Genomic DNA, 17,111 nt, shown 5'->3' with positions numbered 1-17,111 from the left:
ACAGTTTGGACATTTCTGATCTGCAGTCAGCATTTAGACTAATTTGTTGTTAGTCCAGAAATCAAGCAAGTGACCAACAGTTATGTAGATGGTAATTGGAGCCCTGTGTGGATTCAAAATTTATATCTACTTATGATCCATGATTCACAAACATGATCTGCAGATATAAAGTGGATATCTGTAGCTTTGCAGCACTCTAATGATAATGATCCATATTGTTGACACCAAGCATTTTAAAATTTTATAAATGCAGTGTGATAAAACTTTAGTGTGTGTAAAATTTTGGTCTGACACTTAATAAATAGTAATATAACAGAAGTGAAGATCTTTGTCAAAGGCTAAGTTTCTAATCAATTAAAGTAGTGTCTGTCTTTATTAACTTTAGTAATGAAAAGTGGGGATGGACATAAGAGAAAAGGTCAAGGCACTAAAATCCAGTTTATTAACTCCATCAGTATAGAAGGCCTGACTACACCTGTAATTTCGACATCTGTGTTAGGACCTCAGAAAGGCTGTTTAGATAGATATTCCAGATCCAAATATTGCCTGTGACCCCAGAGAAGTTCTTCAACAATTAAAGAATTGTCAGCTGTGCACTTTAAGACTGAATTGATACTGTGCTACTGAAACCTGTGAGGTGATCCCTCAGCTTCAGTGGTAGCTTCATTTTCTGACTTTGCAACTACTGTGATTACAGCAGATAGTTCTCTGAAAAAGATTTGATTATATTCAATTTTAAATGTGCTTAGGGCAGTGAAAGAAGCCATAACTTACAATGAGTTGATACATTGTATAGGTTTACTATCTTTGCAGTTGAAGACTGCTTCCTCCAACTTCAAGAAAGCTCTGATGAAAAAATACTAACTCATCCTCCCATTGCACAGTGTTTGCAAAATTGGTTTCCTTTTGGTTAGGTATTTGAACAATGCCATTTCTGTAGAGTTACAGAAAAATGGATATTTTATGATTGTCTGATATTTAATACTGTAAAATATTCATAGATCTGAATGTTTTAACAGAAAGACAACCTAAAAGGAGCTGGTATCACAGATATGGAGAATGGGAAGCCATTTCCAGAGAATGTTCACAGCATGAATGCATACCTTGGGTGAGGTATTTTTAAAAGTTGTATGCTTTGTATGTTATTTTTAATAAAATAATAATGCTGTAGTGAATTCATTATGTTGGACTGCAAAATCAGATTTATGTTCTTTCTGTCTCCAGACCTGCCAACGGTAGGGGGCAAAAGGGGCAGTTTCCCCAAGGCCTGGTGATTTAAAATTGCCTAGGGCTCTGGGCCGCTGCCCCTACTGCTTCCTGGGCTTTGGGGCCTTTAAATTGCTGCTGTAGCCCTGAGCAGCATTGTCTGGGCAGTGCTGAGAGCTGACTACTCCTAAATCTCAGAAGGTCATCTAGTTCAGCCCTTGCTCAGAGCAGGACCAATCTCAACCAAATCATTGCAGTCAGAGCTTTTTCCAGGCTGGCCTTAGAAACCTCTAAGGATGCCAAATCCATCACCTCCTGAGGCAACCCATTTCAGTTCTTCACCACCCTCCTAGTGGAATAGTTTTTTCTAATATCCAACTTAGACCTTCCCAACTGCAACTTGAGTCCATTGCATCTTCTTTTGTCATCTGCCACCCCTGAGAATAGCCTAGTTCCATCCTCTTTGGAACCTCCTTTCAGGTAAGTTGAAGACTGCTATCAAATATCCCCTCTCTCTTCTTCAGACTAAATGAATCGAGTTCACTCAGACTCTCCTCTGAAGCCATGTGCCTTAGCCCCCTAATAATTTTCGTTGCCCTTCGCTGTACTCTCTCCAGTTTTTCTACATCATTTATGTAGTCGGGTAAGGGGGAAACTGGATGCAGTGTTCCAGATATGGCCTGACCAGTTCCAGATAGAGGGGAATAATCATTTCTCTTGATCTTCTAGCAATGCTCCTATTAATGCAGTCCAATGTACTGTTAGCTTTTTTTGCAACAAGGGCACACTGTTGACTCATATTCAGTGCTTCATCTACTGCAGTGGTCCCCAACCATTTGGGGTTGCCGGGCGCCAGGGGGCGTGGCCGTTTGCCCGCCGGGCGCTCGGGGGCGGGGCCCCCCCATACGCGCATTCCTGGGGCCGGCGCTCTCCCCTCAAGCGCCGCGCGCCGGGGCCGGCGCTGGCGCTCGCTCTCTCCTCCCCTCCCCCAAGCACTGCACGCCCGGGGGCCAGCGCTCTCCAAGTGCCGTGCGCCCGGCGCACCCTGCAAGCACCGTGCGCCCGGAGCTGGCGCTGGTGCTGGCACTCCCCCCCCAAGCACCGCGCGCCCGGGGCCTGCGCTCCCCCCATGCGCCGTGTGCCCAGAGTGCAGGCGGTCAATCCGTGGCGCCCCCCGGGGCAGGCGCTCGCCATGCGCCCGGGGCCGGCTCCGGCACCGCGCATGCGCCACGTGCCCGGGGCCAGGCCAGCCCTGAGCACTTGGTGGGCGCAGACAAATACCCCCGCGGGTGCCATGGCGCCCGCGGGCACCGTGTTGGGGACCACTGATCTACTGTAATCCCAATGTCTTTTTCTGCAAAACTGTCACTTAGCCAATCGGTCCTCAGCTTATAACAGTGCATGGGATTCTTCTGTCCTAAGTGCAGAAGTCTGCACTTGTCCTTGTTGAAACTCATCAGCTTTCTTTTGGCTCAATCCTCCAATTTGTCTAGGTCACTCAGGACCAGGGGTGGCCAACCTGTGGTTCGCGAGCCGCATGCAGCTCTTCACCCTTGAAAGTGCGGCTCGTGAAGCCACCCCATGCGCCCCTACAAACAGCCCCCAGCTCCCTGTGCTCACTGGGTGCAGGGGAGCCATCCGGCACGGCAAAATGGTGTCGACCGATGGGAGTCTGATGTGGCCAAAAAGCCTAACCCGTGAGGCAGCATTTTTCTGTGTTGGGTTTTTTTTTTTCGCTCGACAATTCTGGTACAGATCTTCACATTTTTTCCGCCACTGTTTTGACTCTCTTTGTTTAATGGGTTGGCCACCCCTGCTCTAGACCCTATCCCTACCATCCAGCATACCTACCTCTCTCCCCAGTTTAGTATTTCCCATGAACTTGCAGAAGATGCAAACTAACACGTCGTCCAGATGATTAATGAAGCTTTTGAACAAAACTAGCCTTACAACTGATTTTTGGGACATTATGTTTGATACGAACTGTCAACTACTCATCAAGATATTGATCACTGATTGTTGAGCCTGACAATATAGGCAGCTTTCTGTCCACTATATAGTCCATTTATCCAAGTGATACTTCTTTAACTTGCTGGCAAGAATACTGTGGGAGACTATATCAAACGTTTTATCAAAGTCTAGGTATATGACATCCACCATCTTCACCACGTCCACAGAGCCAGTTTTTACATCATAAAAGACAATGAGGTTGGTCAGGCATAACTTACCCTTGATGAATCCATGTTGACTGTTCCTCATCACTTTCCTCTTCTCTAAGTGTTTCAAAATTGATTCCTTGAGGATGTGTTTTTTTCAGGGACTGAGGAGAGGCTGATTGATTCCTGAATTCTCCTTTTTTTCCTTTTTTAAAGATGGGCACTGCATCACCTTTTTTCCAATCATCTGGGACCTCCCCACTCTCCACGAGTTTTCAAAGATAACGGCCAATGGCTCTGCAGTCACATCAGTCAGCTCTCATAGCACCCTTGGGTGCATTAGATCCAGCCCCATGGACTTGTGCATATCCATCTTTTCTAAATAGTCCTTAACCTGTTCTTTCACTATTGAGGGCTGCTCACCTTCTTCCCATAATGTGCTGTCCAGTACAGCAGTCTGGGAGATGACCTTATCTGTGAAGACTGAGGCAAAAAAGCATTGAGTTTTTCAGCTTTTTCCCATACCATCTGTCACTAGGTTGCCTTCCACAGTTAGAAGGGTCCAACACTTTCCCTGACCACTTTCTTGTTGCTAACGTATCTGTAGAAATGCTTATGGTTATCCTTCACATCCCCTGCTAGCTGCAACTCCAGTTGTGCTTTGGCCTTCCTGATTACACTTTGACATGTACAAGCAATGTTTTTACACTCCTTCCTAGCCATCTTTCCAAGCTTTCACTTCTTGTAAGCTTTCTTTTTTGTATTTAAGATCACTGAAGATTTCTCTATTAAGCCAAGCTATCACCAGCCATATTTGTTTTACTTTCTGTGTATTGGGATGGTTTATTTCTGCATCCTCAGTAAGGCTTCTTTAAAATACAGGCTACTCTCCTGGACTCCTTTCCTCCTAATATTAGCCTCCCAGGGGATCCTGCCCATCAGTTCCCTGAGGGAATCAAATTAGGCTTTTCTGACGTTCGCGGTCCATATTCTGCTGCATTTCTTTCTTCCTTTTGTCAGGATCAAGGATTTTTCAAAATTCCTCTCTTGTAACTCTTTTTTCTTTTCTTTTTGGCAGTCCAAAGTCTTTTATTTGCAGAGAACACAAGATATGCTTTAGCTCAAACCGAACTTATGGGCTTGATGTGGGAATTACTAGGAGAAAATGTGTGCCCTATTTTGTGCAGGATGCTAGACTAGACCATAAGGATCACTACTGGCCCTAAAATATATGAATCTGTGTTGCATAATTAGATAAGAATACAAATATATTATAAGCTTTTTGTTGTAAATTTACTGCTGATGAAAGTTGCCAGAGTTTTAGTCCTGAATAGATAGTGATCTCCTAACATACTGGATATAACTTACCGTAAAATCTCGAGTATAATGCGCACGTATGTATAATGTGCATCTGCCTTTTAAAGGTCAGAATTCTTGAATAAAATAAACTCTTATCTGTAATGTGTACCCCCATTGTACTCGAGATTTTATGGTATGCATAGGAAGGAAGGGGCTTGCGCTTGCCGCGGGGCCCCCCACCCAGCTGAGCTCATGCCTGCCGCGGGGTCCCCCTGCCCAGCTGAGCTCGAGTGTACTGAGCTCGTGCCTGCTGAGGGGGTCTTCCCCACTCAGCTGCCGGCGCGCCGAGCTCGTACTTGCCACAGGAACTTCCCCCGCTTAGCTGCCGGCGCGCCAAGCTCTCGCCTTTCAGGAGAGCTTCCCCCACTCAGCTGCCGGCGCGCCGAGCTTGTGCCTGCCGGCCCCTTTACCCCCCAGCACAGGCCAGCGCAACCCATGTCTGCTGAGGGTGAGTTTAAAACTTTTTTAAAAAACCTCTTACAGATAATGCACACCCTGACTTTGAAGCTAAAAAAACAGGGAAAAAAGTGCGCATTATACTCGAGATTTTACGGTATGTAAAAACAGTTCAGTTTTCCCTCAATAGCTCCATTATTATGCTTTCACCCTGTTCCATAGTGGCAACTTCTGTGGATAAGAATAGTTTCCATGTTACTCATCCTCTTTGCTGTGACTTTCCAAAGGACTGCCCAATGTAATGATTATTTTTAGAAATAGCTACCTACCCACAGTGATGTGGACAGGAAATCATCCTATTTCTTTCACCCCTGGTCTACTCTAGGGGATAAGTTTGAATTAAGATACACAACTTCAGCTACGTTAATTGCATAGCTTAAGTCAAAGTATCTTAATTCAAATTTTGGCACTGTTCACACTGCAAGAAGTTGAAGGGAGTATCCTCTCCCTTCAGCTTCCCTTACGTCTTGTAGAAGCAGTACTGCCGGCATTAACCACTCAGTTAAATTAGCGTGTCTTCACTACAGCCATTAATTTGAACTCCAGAAGATTGATTGCAGCTGTTTTGATCTTATCTGTAGTGTGGATGTAGCCTCACATAGGCCATCCAAAGTCCAGAAAAATCCAAAACAAAAATAGCTAACAGAAAATATTTGAAAAATGAAACAAACATCTGTGTGTGAAAGTGGAGTTTTCTTTTGGTCCCTTTAAATAAACTGTTTCCCCAAACTTGTTTGCACACAACTTCACTGCACATATTACTAGTTAGGAAAAACGTAAAGTGCTCAAGGAAAGATAGGTAAGTATGCAGCATATGTATTTTTCTAGATGGAACAAGAATGTTGAAAAAGAGCTCTCTAAGTTTCAGTCAATATTTTCTTTGAAATTGTTTTCGCTTGTTTACTTTTGACCCTCAATATATAAAAATGCAAAGGTCACAATGAGCCATACATGTGGCAGCAGAACATAAAATAAAAATAGTCATACTGGTCCATCTAGCTCAGTATCCTGTCTTTTGACAATGGCCAATACCAGATGCTTCAGAGACAATAAATAGCATAAGGCAATGTAATGAGGGATCTATCCCCTGTCATCCAGTCCCATCTTCTGGCACTCAGAGGTTTGAGGCACCTAGAGCATGGGGTTGCCTCCAACCATCTTGGCTAATGGCTATTGATCAGCCTTTCCTCCATGAACTTATATAATTGTTTTTTGAACCCACTTTTACTTTTAGCTTTCACAATGTTGCTGTAAGTGGAGTATGCATTGTGTGGAAAAATACTTCCTTGTATTTCATTTAAATTACTGCTATGCCTATTGATTTAATTCAGTGACCCCTATTTATTATGTTGCATGAAGATGTAAATAACTCTTCCTTACTCATTTCCTTCACACCATTCATGATTTTACAGATCTCTACTATAATCTGCTTTAGCTGTTTCCTTTCTAAAAGGAATAGTCCCAGTCTTTTTAACCTCTCCTAATATGGAAGCTGTTCCACAACTCTAATATTTTATTGGGCTTCTCTGTACTGTTTCCAAGTCTAATATATCTTTTTTTGAAATGAGGTAACCAGAACGGTAGGCAGTATTCAAGGTTTGGGCATACAGGAGACCTCCGACTTGCGACCACCCAAGTTCTGACCCCCCGCACTTACAACCATTTTTGTAAGTGTGGAAGGGGCCAGAAACCTCTGACTTGTGTCCTCGGCCCGCATTTACGATGGCACACGGCACCTATCGTAAATGAGGGTTCAAGTTATGATGCCCCTGACTTGTGACGCTTCCCGCAGAACCAGTCATGTCACAAGTTGGGGGCCTCCTGTATTTGCTATAACCTTCACTTTTTAAACATGGGAAGCCAGTTGCCGCATCATATATTCTATAAGTATACATGCTTTATGATTACTGTATATTGTGTATTCATAAACAGCAACTCCCATTGCTTATTTTAATATTAAGGAAAAACTTTAATATCTTAGGGAAAAATGTAAGTTGTTGCATTGTATTTTATATTTTCTTCTAAATATTATTGGTCATCAAGTACCATGTTCATCTTCACATACAGAAAATTATGCTAGATATTGCTTTAAAAACATCTGATATTTATACCTGCCTCATTGAGATAATTGAAGTGCCTTTTTAGTATGTTCTAATTTGCCATCTGGTAAAGAGACTGTTAAGAAGAGCTACAGAAACACAGGAAACCCACTTATGGTAAAGTTCATACATGTGCTAAATTTTCAAAACTGCCCATTCTGTAGGTAGGCAGTGTGATCCAGCAGCTAGGGTTCAGAACTGGGAACCAGGAGATATGGATTCTATTTTAAATTCTCTCACTGACTCATTGTGTGATCTTGAAAGTTTACAAAGAGTATGCCTACCCTACAATTAAAAATACACAGGTTCCCGGTGTCAGCTGACTCAAGCTTTCAGTTCTTGTTAAATTGCTGTGTAAACATTTGGGGTTGGGCGGAAACTCAACCTCTGGGACCCCACGGGTGGGTAAGGACCCAGAGCTTGAACTGCAGTTCAAATCCAAATGTCTACAGTGCAGTTTAACAGCCTCTTAGCATGAGTGCTGTGAGCCTGAGTCAGCTGAGACAGTCCAGCTTTAAGTGTTTAATTGCAAGATTTTGGGTAGCTCAGTTTTTGACTTCCTAGCTTGAGATATCCAGATATTCTGAAGTACGGAGTACCCACTATTATTGGCATCAGTTAAAGTAGCTGTTGTTTAGCACTTATAAAAATAAGCCTTAAATAAGCCTATTGTCAAGTTGGGGAGTCAAAGTTAGTGAATACTTTTTGAAAATGTGGGTCTCTGTATGTCAGTTTTCCCCTCAGTGAAATAATGATATATCCTTTCCCTCCTCTTTAAAAACTTTTGAAATCTGAAGATCAAAGTTATTCTTGTTGTAAAAATATGGAACACACAGATCTCTTAGTGTGTAAAGATCACATTTGGCTGCATAATTTAGGTGACTAGTTTTATTAGTTTGCCCTGTATGTTTTAATGAATGAGTATGTTCATTATATAAAGGATCAGATAGTTAGAATGGGTGATTCTAAGTATCATACAGGATGCGTGCATGATTTAAGATGATACCTCGGCCATAGATTTATTTTTAAGAGAAATTTTGAAAATAGTAATTTAAAAAGTATGAATTAAATACTCAAAATATTGTTTTTGTTATGGTAGAGCAAGACCAATAAGCAGGGCACTTGACCTTGGAGCTGATATTGTTGTGACTGGTAGATGTGTTGACAGTGGCATTGTATTAGGACCACTCATTCATTCTGTAAGTATCAGTTAATTTTTCATAACTGGGCTTAACCATCTTTTCATAGTATTATGAATACATATGAAGGAATGGTTAGTAATCGTCATCAAGTAGTTTTTTAAAAAAAATTTGGTATGTATGTTTTAATAAAAATAATGAGGTCAGGTAGCTTTTGGCCTTTTCTTTGGCATTTGACATTCATGTTAATACACCATTAGGCACATGACATTATTTTTAAGTTTATCATATTACATAGTTTAAATGATCCTTATGACAGGATGGCTTGCTCCTTAAGGGCTGGAGGGCCTGGGTCTAGCAAACCCTGATTCCTAAAGGGGCATGTTGAGTTAGATCAGGTAAAGGGAAGCAGGTGGCTGCAGTGAAAGTGGAAGCTCAGGAAGTTGTAGAGAAATGGAAGGGAGCAAGAAAGGCTTTTCCTGTAGGGGAGACCCTGATACCAATAGAATTTAGTAGCTAGAGCCAGGCTGAACTCCAACCAGGTACAGCCTGGGAGTGAATGTGAATTAGGACTCATCTTTGTGAATGAAAGATTGAAACTCCCTACCTAAATGGGAGCGGGGAGAGATTGAATCAGGGTGGGATCTGGAGGGCCAAATTCCTGCTTAGGGAGAGAGAGAAATGTGACCCAGCTCTGGAAAAGAAAGGCTTGGGACCCCCTATCTTAGAGTGGAGAGTCAATGAGTTGTGGTTAGGACCTGGAGGGCCAATGAACAAAGAACTAAATAAACTGGACCCCTAGAAGGGGAGTAACTTAGTTACCTTTGCATTGAGTGAGTTATTGAGGGGCTCTGAAGAGGGAGAGATGGAAGCGGGGTGCCACAGAGTGATCTCTGTCCATAAGGAGGCATTCAAAAAGCAGCCGGCATTGACAGGCTCTCTTGTTCTATATGGAATTTATTGTTCAAAATAATGTTTTACTTGAAGCACAAAAATTAGAAATATTGAATAAAATCATGCACCATTAAAGTTAATGTGATTTTTTTTTAATGTTGATTTCAGTGGAGCCAAGATTTTACCCTTAATCTTTTCTGTGTTCAAATTGTAGTGCATAAGATTGTGAGTTGAAACATGTCCTTTACCACAAGGTGGCACAAGTGGTTTTCTGTTTTGTTTATAAAATGCTCAGGACCTATTGCTTCTGCCCCTTTTTCTGGTCTGTTCTCTAGGGCTAGACAAAGTTTTGTGTTTTGTTTTAGAGTCGAGTTTTAATGTGACGTTTCTCAATTAGTCTAATTACAGAAACAATACAAGTCAAGATGTGTGGGGTTTTGAGTACTTATATTTAAATATTTATCTTTATGACTATACCTGCAATATTGACATTTTTTTTCTTTTTGGTGCATATTAAAATATTCCTAGGTGTGTGTTGTTATGATTCATAAATAGTTCATTTAAAAACTTTATACAGGTTGAACCTTTTTAATCTGGAACTCTCTGGTCTGGCAATGTCTGTGGTTCAGCATGATTTTAGTTAGCTGAATGTCTGCTTATCATGGGTATGGTCAAGTTTCCCGTGGTCCCATAAAGTTTGTTTATAGTGGCCAGTCCTGGTTTTCAGTGTTCTGTGCTATTATTTAACTCTAATTTACTCCTAAATGCCTTCTAAGAACCTAGCAAGCACTGGAAGTGTGGGTAATGCCGCTAAGCATAAGCATGTTTTTTACACTTTATCTGCTTATTTCCTTGTGCCAATACAGTAAAATTGTGTAATAGCACCAACAGTTTGTTATGAAAAGAGCTAAGACTTGGCTTGGTATAGGCTTTTGGTGTATCAGTGCAGTTGTACGTTATTAAGCAGCACGGCAAAAATTGTTCCATTTATTTGCCTCACCGAAATAAAAATAAAGAGACCCACTTGCTACCCCATTGACCTTCTGTGGTTCAGCACCCATGTGCCAGACTAGATAGGTTCAACCTGTACTTTTTTTTAACTGCATGCTTAGAATGGCTAGCACAGGGGTGGGCAATAATTTTCACAGGGGGCCCACTTAATGAATTTTGGTACTGGTCACGGGCTGGCTCAAACCCTGCCCTGGAACAGGTTGAGCTAAGAGTTGTCTGAGACAGAGGCTTTGAAGTAAAAACAGAGTAAAGGGCTCATGGCTCCTGACCCCTCTAGTACCGTATTGCTTGGTAGGTGTCTGGGATTGCTGCCACTATTTAAAAGACTTGTTGATCCAGCCCCAGCCAGGGTAGCACCATGACTGAGAACCCTTTAAATAGTTGCAGCAGCCCTCGGTGGCTGTCAGGCAATGTGGTAGCAGCGGGGCCAGGAGCTACAAGCCCTTTAAATGTCAGCAATTTAAAAGGCTCACAGCTCCTGGCCCTGCTGCTACTATGTTGCCTGGCAGCCACCCGGGGTTGCTTCCATTATTTGAAGGGCTTGTGGCTTCGACCCTGCCATGGTAGCGTTGCAACCAGGAACTGTGAATCATTTAAATAGGATCCTGCTGTCTGAGCCACCGCCTAGAAATTCGATGGCACAAGTAGCAGGCTATAACTAGAAAGCGGCCAGATGCAGTCCGCGGGCCGGATCAAAGTGCTAAGCAGACCGGATCCAGCCCCCGGGCTATATCTTGCCCAGCTCTGGGCTAGCTGAACTTGTTCTTTTTTCATTGTAGGTCATTAGTAGTTTTTCTATCCCTAACCTATTTAAATACATGAAAGGAAAATTATTTTCTCTCAGGAAAAGTTGCTATTATTAACCCAAGAGTGGTTTATATATGTTTTTTTCATAAATGTATTATCTTTTCTGTTAAGTAGTAAAATGAGTAGTGCTGAGTATTCCATTATTTATATTGTGACCATTCTAATTTATTAATTAATTATAAAATTAAACACAAAAATCCCTTCAGATTTTTCAAGGAAGATTGGGCTGCTGTCAATCACTGGTAATTTTCAAAGGTCTGATAAAATGCCATTACTGAAGTACAGTTGTAAGAAATTGATGCTGGAAAGCTTAGTTTTTGAGCTTTCAGTTTACTGAGATTTTTAAGTGTGCTGGTATTCATATTTTATATTTAATAAAAAGTAGAACATTAAAAACCTACCCATTATTTTTATTGTATAAATTGGTAGCAGAGAGGTCAGTATAATATATTGACCCAGTGGTTCTGATCTGTGTGGTAATAAAATTATATACATACAGTTTTCAAACCCCATCAACCAAATGTATATTTTTGTTCATTTTACAAATATAATTTTAACTGCTTTATTTCTCAGAACATCCACTTAATTATGTTATCTCTTGATGCCTGTGTGTATGTCCATAATATATTTGTTTTGTTTTGTTTTAGTTTGGCTGGAACAGAGATGAGTTTGACTTATTAGCAGCTGGGAGGTAAATAATAGAGCTATTAAAATGTATAAAATAGTCTTGATTTTAAAATAAAATTGAGATAAGTGAGGTATTAAAGAGTTTCAACACTGAGAATACACGGATGACCATTTTAGTTAATTTTCTTGCCTGGATGCTACCATTTATTAAACGAGCTTTTGAAAAAAGCAAACATTCTGTAAAACTTTTGCAGCCCAAATTTTAATCAAAGAATGAGGACAATGAAAAACATGTTAAAGAAGCTGTCCATTTTATGTTCTTTTTATGAGAGAAGGTGTGTAACCTTATGTTACAGGCAGTAAGGTAAAAGGCTGGATGTAGTTATTACTGGCTAAAGTTCTGTATGGCCTGTGGTAAATAAGAGACCAGCCTATAAATGATCAGGATAGTCCCTTTTGGCCTTGAAATGTATGAAAAAGTGATACTCAGATAATCCCAATGGACCCATCGAAAGAGCTGGTCAAAGCTTAGAATGTCTGTTCTGCAGAAAATTCCAACACTTCAAAAAAACATGTTGACCTAATTTGATTTGAAAATGTGAAATATCAGCATTTCCTGCAAAATCCAAGCAGCTCTGGTTTTACCTGAGTGTTCCCAGGTCTGCCCATTTCCCAGCTGTGCAACAGGGACTCTTGAGAGCTCCATGCGGGCACTCTAAATTGTTAGTCATTTTTTAAACTCTTGGCCTTGATATAAAAAAACTGCATCAAATTACTATTAAGAAAGCATCTAGCATGTTCCCTTTTGTCTTCTTTAACTCTGATAATTATACTGTACTATTGTATTTGATGTTAAGTGGCAGTAAGTAACAATATAGTTATTTACTGGAGTGTTTTTTTGCTTTCTAGTCTTGCAGGCCATCTCATTGAATGTGGTGCTCAGTGTACGGGTGGAATATTCACAGACTGGCATACTGTTCCAGACTGGTAAGGGGCTGTAATACTGATATAAAAGACCCAGTTTTCTACTCAGTGCTTTTTCTGTCTGTTTTTTTGGTCATATTTCCTTTTTAAGATGTTCATCCTCGCTATTCTGTTACCTTTCCTGACTCTAGAGGGCCTGTCATGATCCAAATGGAATCTTGTCTTCAATCTTGATAAATGCAGTTCTGGAACAGGGCATGTTTGTTGTCCTTAGTATTGTTTTCTCTAAAACATTTTTTATCTTTTACTTTTTAGAATGATCTGGTATCATTCTTCGTTCTCTATTGTTTTGTTGTCTCCTCGCTGTGTTTTTTGATCATGGCAGTTGTTCACTTGATAACTACTATGTCAATTCTTCAGTTGGATCATCCAGTCTGCTATGTTGAAAATATGTTTCTTAGTCCCGGCTTGATCCTGCCATGTGCTAAACCTCTTCTGTGAATTACATAATGCCTCTAATTCCCATTCAGGCCAGAGCACTCAGAACCTTAGGCATCAGCAATCGCAGGATCAGATACTTTCTTTTCAGATTGTGAGTTTGTTTATACACAGTATTCTTCTATCATAATAACCCTAATGATTGTGTTCTTTAGCCTAAGAATCAAGTGACAGAGTTAGTGGTTATGGTAACAAGACATTCTGTTCAGCTTACAATATTATAAAACTAATCGTACTTATTATGTCCCCTTGTATTCTACAATACCATGAAACTGCTTTAATATCCTATGTAACAGGATTCCAAAAGAGCTTTGTTATATAAAGTGAGCCAAAGAAAATGTTTTTTTTCCTATAAAAGTGCTAGTAGCTCTTTGCTTCTGGGAGTTTTTAACCTAAACAACAGAGGTGGGTGGTTTTAATAAAGGAAAAATATGTTAAAACTCTTTGAGGTGTGCAGGTATACTCACTATGTAGGTATGTTAACTTACCTCTGTGTATGTCTACACACACTCATACCCATACATAATGTATGTTTGAATATTTATGTATAAACATTTATTATATGTATATTAATGTCTATTTAAAATCATGGTATTTCTGTGACCTTAGTGCATAATATTAGCACTGAACAGTGGTTTTTTGTTATGTCCCATTCACCACTTACAAGAACACATTTGCATTAATTACTGCCATTAGTATCTGAGTAATTTTCTGCTTGTGCAGGTTAATTATGTTGAAGAGGAAGGATTAGTCCTGAAACTGGGGAAATCTTTCTTTTTAGATATTGCTTACATACTGAAGTAACTTAATTTTACAATCAAAAAGCATTTTGTGTGTTCACCCATATTATCCATGGCTTTAAAGACATTGCATAAAAGATTAAGCACAATTTAAAAAAATTCCTGAGTTTTAATATTTTAAATTTAAAGAGAAAGAAATGAGAGCTGACTTGCTAGCATAGTGGATTTGTGTTACAGCATTTCTCTACTGGAACAGTTGTAAAATAGTTGGTTCCTATATGTATACTTGGATATTTTAAGAAGGAACATGTTATAAAAGCCTTCAGACTACAGATAACCAAATTCAGTATCATAGCTATCTACTTCAATATTATTAGACCTTTAACTCTTAAACCTATGGAAGTATTTACTTTTTAATACTTGAAAAATACCTTAGCTCATTTAGAGGCCAATGACTATATAATGATTTTTGGTTTTATTATAATAATAATTATTAAAATGCGCCAATATCTGCTTTGCTATCAGCATATCACTAGCATACTGGTGAAATGTCCAGAAAGGAATTTGAAGAACAGCTAGCCAAAAATTCAAAAAATAATAGCAAAAAATACGTACACCAAAAGCAGGAAGCCTGCTAAACAACCATGATGCCACTGGAGCATCAAAATGCTAAAGGAGCGTTCATGGATGATAAAGTCATTGCAGAGAAACTAAACGAATTATTTGCATCAGTCTTTACAGATGAGGATATTAGGGAAATTCCCAAACCTGAGCCATTCTTTTTAGGTGACAAATCCAAGGTATTGTCCCGGATGGAGATGACATTAGAGGAGATTTTGGAACAAATTGATAACTAAACAGTAACAAATCACGAGGACCAGATGGCATTCACCCAAGAATTCTGAAAGGACTCAGATGTGAAATTATGGAACTACTAACTGTGATTTGTAACCTGTGCTTTAAATCATCTTCTGTACCAAATGACTGGAGGATAGTTAATGTGACACCAATCTTTAAAAAGGGCTCTAGAGGTGATCCTGACAATTACAGCCTGGAAAATCTAAGCTCAATACTGGGCAAACTGGTTGAAACTATAGGTAAGAACAGAATTGTCAGACACATAGATGAACATAATTCGTTGGGAAAAAGGCTTTGACAAGGTCCCTCACTAAAGGCTCTTAAGTGAAGTAAGCTGTCATGGGATAAGAGGGATTGATAACCTGCTAAAAGATAGGAAACACAGGCTAGGAATAAATGGTCAGCTTTCAGAATGGAGAGAGATAACTAGTGGTGCCCCACAGGGGTGTTTACTGGAACCAATCTTATTCAACATATTCATAAATGATTAGGAGAAAGGGATAAAAAGTGAGGTGGCAAAATTTGCAGATGATACTAAACTGCTCATAATAGTAAATTTCAAAGCAGACTGTGAAAAGCTTCAGAAGGATCTCACAAAACTAGGTGACTAGGCAACAAAATACAAGATAAATTTTAATGTTGATAAATGCAAGGTAATTCACATTGAAAAAAATAATCCCAACTACACACATAAAATGATGAGGACTCATTTAGCTATAACCACTGAAGAGAGAGATCTTGGAGTCATTGTGGATTGTTCTCTGATAACATGCACTCAATGTGCAACAGCCAGCAAAAAGCAAACAAAATGTTAGGAATCATTAAAAAAGGGAGAGAGAATTGGAAACTGTCTTATTGCCTCTATGGTCCATGATATGCCCACATCTTGAATATTGTATGCAGATATGGTCTCCTTATCTCAAAGAAGATATCTTGGCATTGCAAAAAAGTTCAGAAAAGGGTAACAAAATGACCAGGGGTTTGACATGGCTGCCATATGAGGAAATATTAATAAAACTGGGACTTTTAGAAAAGAAGAGACTAAGGGGGGATATGAAGGGCTATAAAATCATGATTGTTGTGGAGAAAGTAAATAAGCATAAGTTATTTTCTTGTTCCCATAATACAAGAACTAGGGTTCACCAAATGAAATTAATAGGTAGCAGGTTTAAAACAAACAAAACAAAAGTACACAATGCACAGTCAACCTGTGGCACTCCTTGCCAGAGAACGTTGTGAAGGTTAGGTCTTTAACATGGTTAAAAATGAGCTAGATAAATTCATGGAGGATAGATCTGTCAATGGTTGTTAGATCTATGGGCAGAAATGGTGTCTCTAGCCTCTGTTTTTCAGAATATGCAAATGAGCAACCTGTTCTGCTTATTCCCTCTGGGACACCTGGCATTGGTCACTGTCAGAAGACAGGTTACTGGGCTAGATGGATCTGTGGTCTGACCCAGTATGGCCGTTCTTATGTTCTTAAGAGCCATGACAATCAGTACACACTGTAACCAGATTTTGACCAGCTTTAGAAAGAACTAACCTTATCAGCTTCTCCTAAATGAGTTTATATAATTACAAATAAATAAATAATAATTTCTGTGGTATGTTGGATTACCTACAAGACTTGTGTAAGAAATCCATGTGCTGCCAAAGAGACTCGATTTCTTTGTAATCCTCTCTCACACATCCACATGTGTAGCCAGTGCACAAACCCTGATTAATTGACTCCAAAACTGCTACTGGGCTTCTGTACTTGAACTAAAAAAAGCTTTAGCTTTTTGAAAAAAGCTGTTCTGTTATTCTTTCTGTAGATGAGCCATTAATTTACAAAAACCCAGGCTGCCTATAATCTTATCTACTTTGAAGAACACAATAGCTGGGCTGTTGCTGAGTGAAAGTAACAGGCATGAATTCACTCAAATTTTTAGCCTATAAGCCATAACTGTCTAAGCAGAAAATGTAATAATGCATAAATAAAGGGTAGTTTAATTTAAACTTAGTATCATCAGGCAAATCTGAAGTAAAACTGTCATTTGATTATTGTTCGGGTTATATTACTGTATCTCTTTTTGTATAAAAACGGATGCTCGTTGTGGCCTTCTTTATTTGTCTATTACAGATTTTTAAAATTTCCCTCTGAAAAATGTGATATTAGTTACTGTTTAAAACAGAACATTAGAGTAAATGGAAGCATAGAAGAATGCCAAGTTAAATAGCACTCGTAATAGCAATGTGATATTTTCTGGCAATAAGTCTTAGCTGTGCAACTTCACTTAACAGTGTTTCATTTTTTATGCTGCTTTGCTGAGGACTGGTGAATACTCAACTCCCTGA

General features: G+C 39.7%; 1 protein-coding gene across 3 annotated transcripts in view; it reads left to right on the top strand.

Annotated features, from left to right (window-relative positions):
* LOC102455426 (uncharacterized) overlaps positions 1-17,111 on the top strand; it is a 108,864-nt gene that overhangs the window by 8,040 nt on the left and 83,713 nt on the right. For 2 of the 3 annotated variants that reach the window (XM_075930095.2, XM_075930096.2), the window contains 4 exons: positions 1,020-1,108; positions 8,376-8,475; positions 11,775-11,818; positions 12,664-12,741. In XM_075930095.2, coding sequence (XP_075786210.2) covers positions 1,020-1,108; positions 8,376-8,475; positions 11,775-11,818; positions 12,664-12,741 — 311 coding nt within the window. Of the gene's footprint in view, positions 1-1,019; positions 1,109-5,868; positions 5,977-8,375; positions 8,476-11,774; positions 11,819-12,663; positions 12,742-17,111 lie in introns of all 3 variants that reach the window. The other variant, XM_089777961.1, reaches the window with a different exon arrangement.

The sequence above is a fragment of the Pelodiscus sinensis genome, chromosome 4, assembly GCF_052426305.1.
Source record: "Pelodiscus sinensis isolate ZL-2025 chromosome 4, ASM5242630v1, whole genome shotgun sequence".
NCBI lineage: Eukaryota > Metazoa > Chordata > Testudines > Trionychidae > Pelodiscus > Pelodiscus sinensis.
Note: the sequence above shows the minus strand (reverse complement) of the source record. Positions and strands in the feature narration are given on the sequence as shown.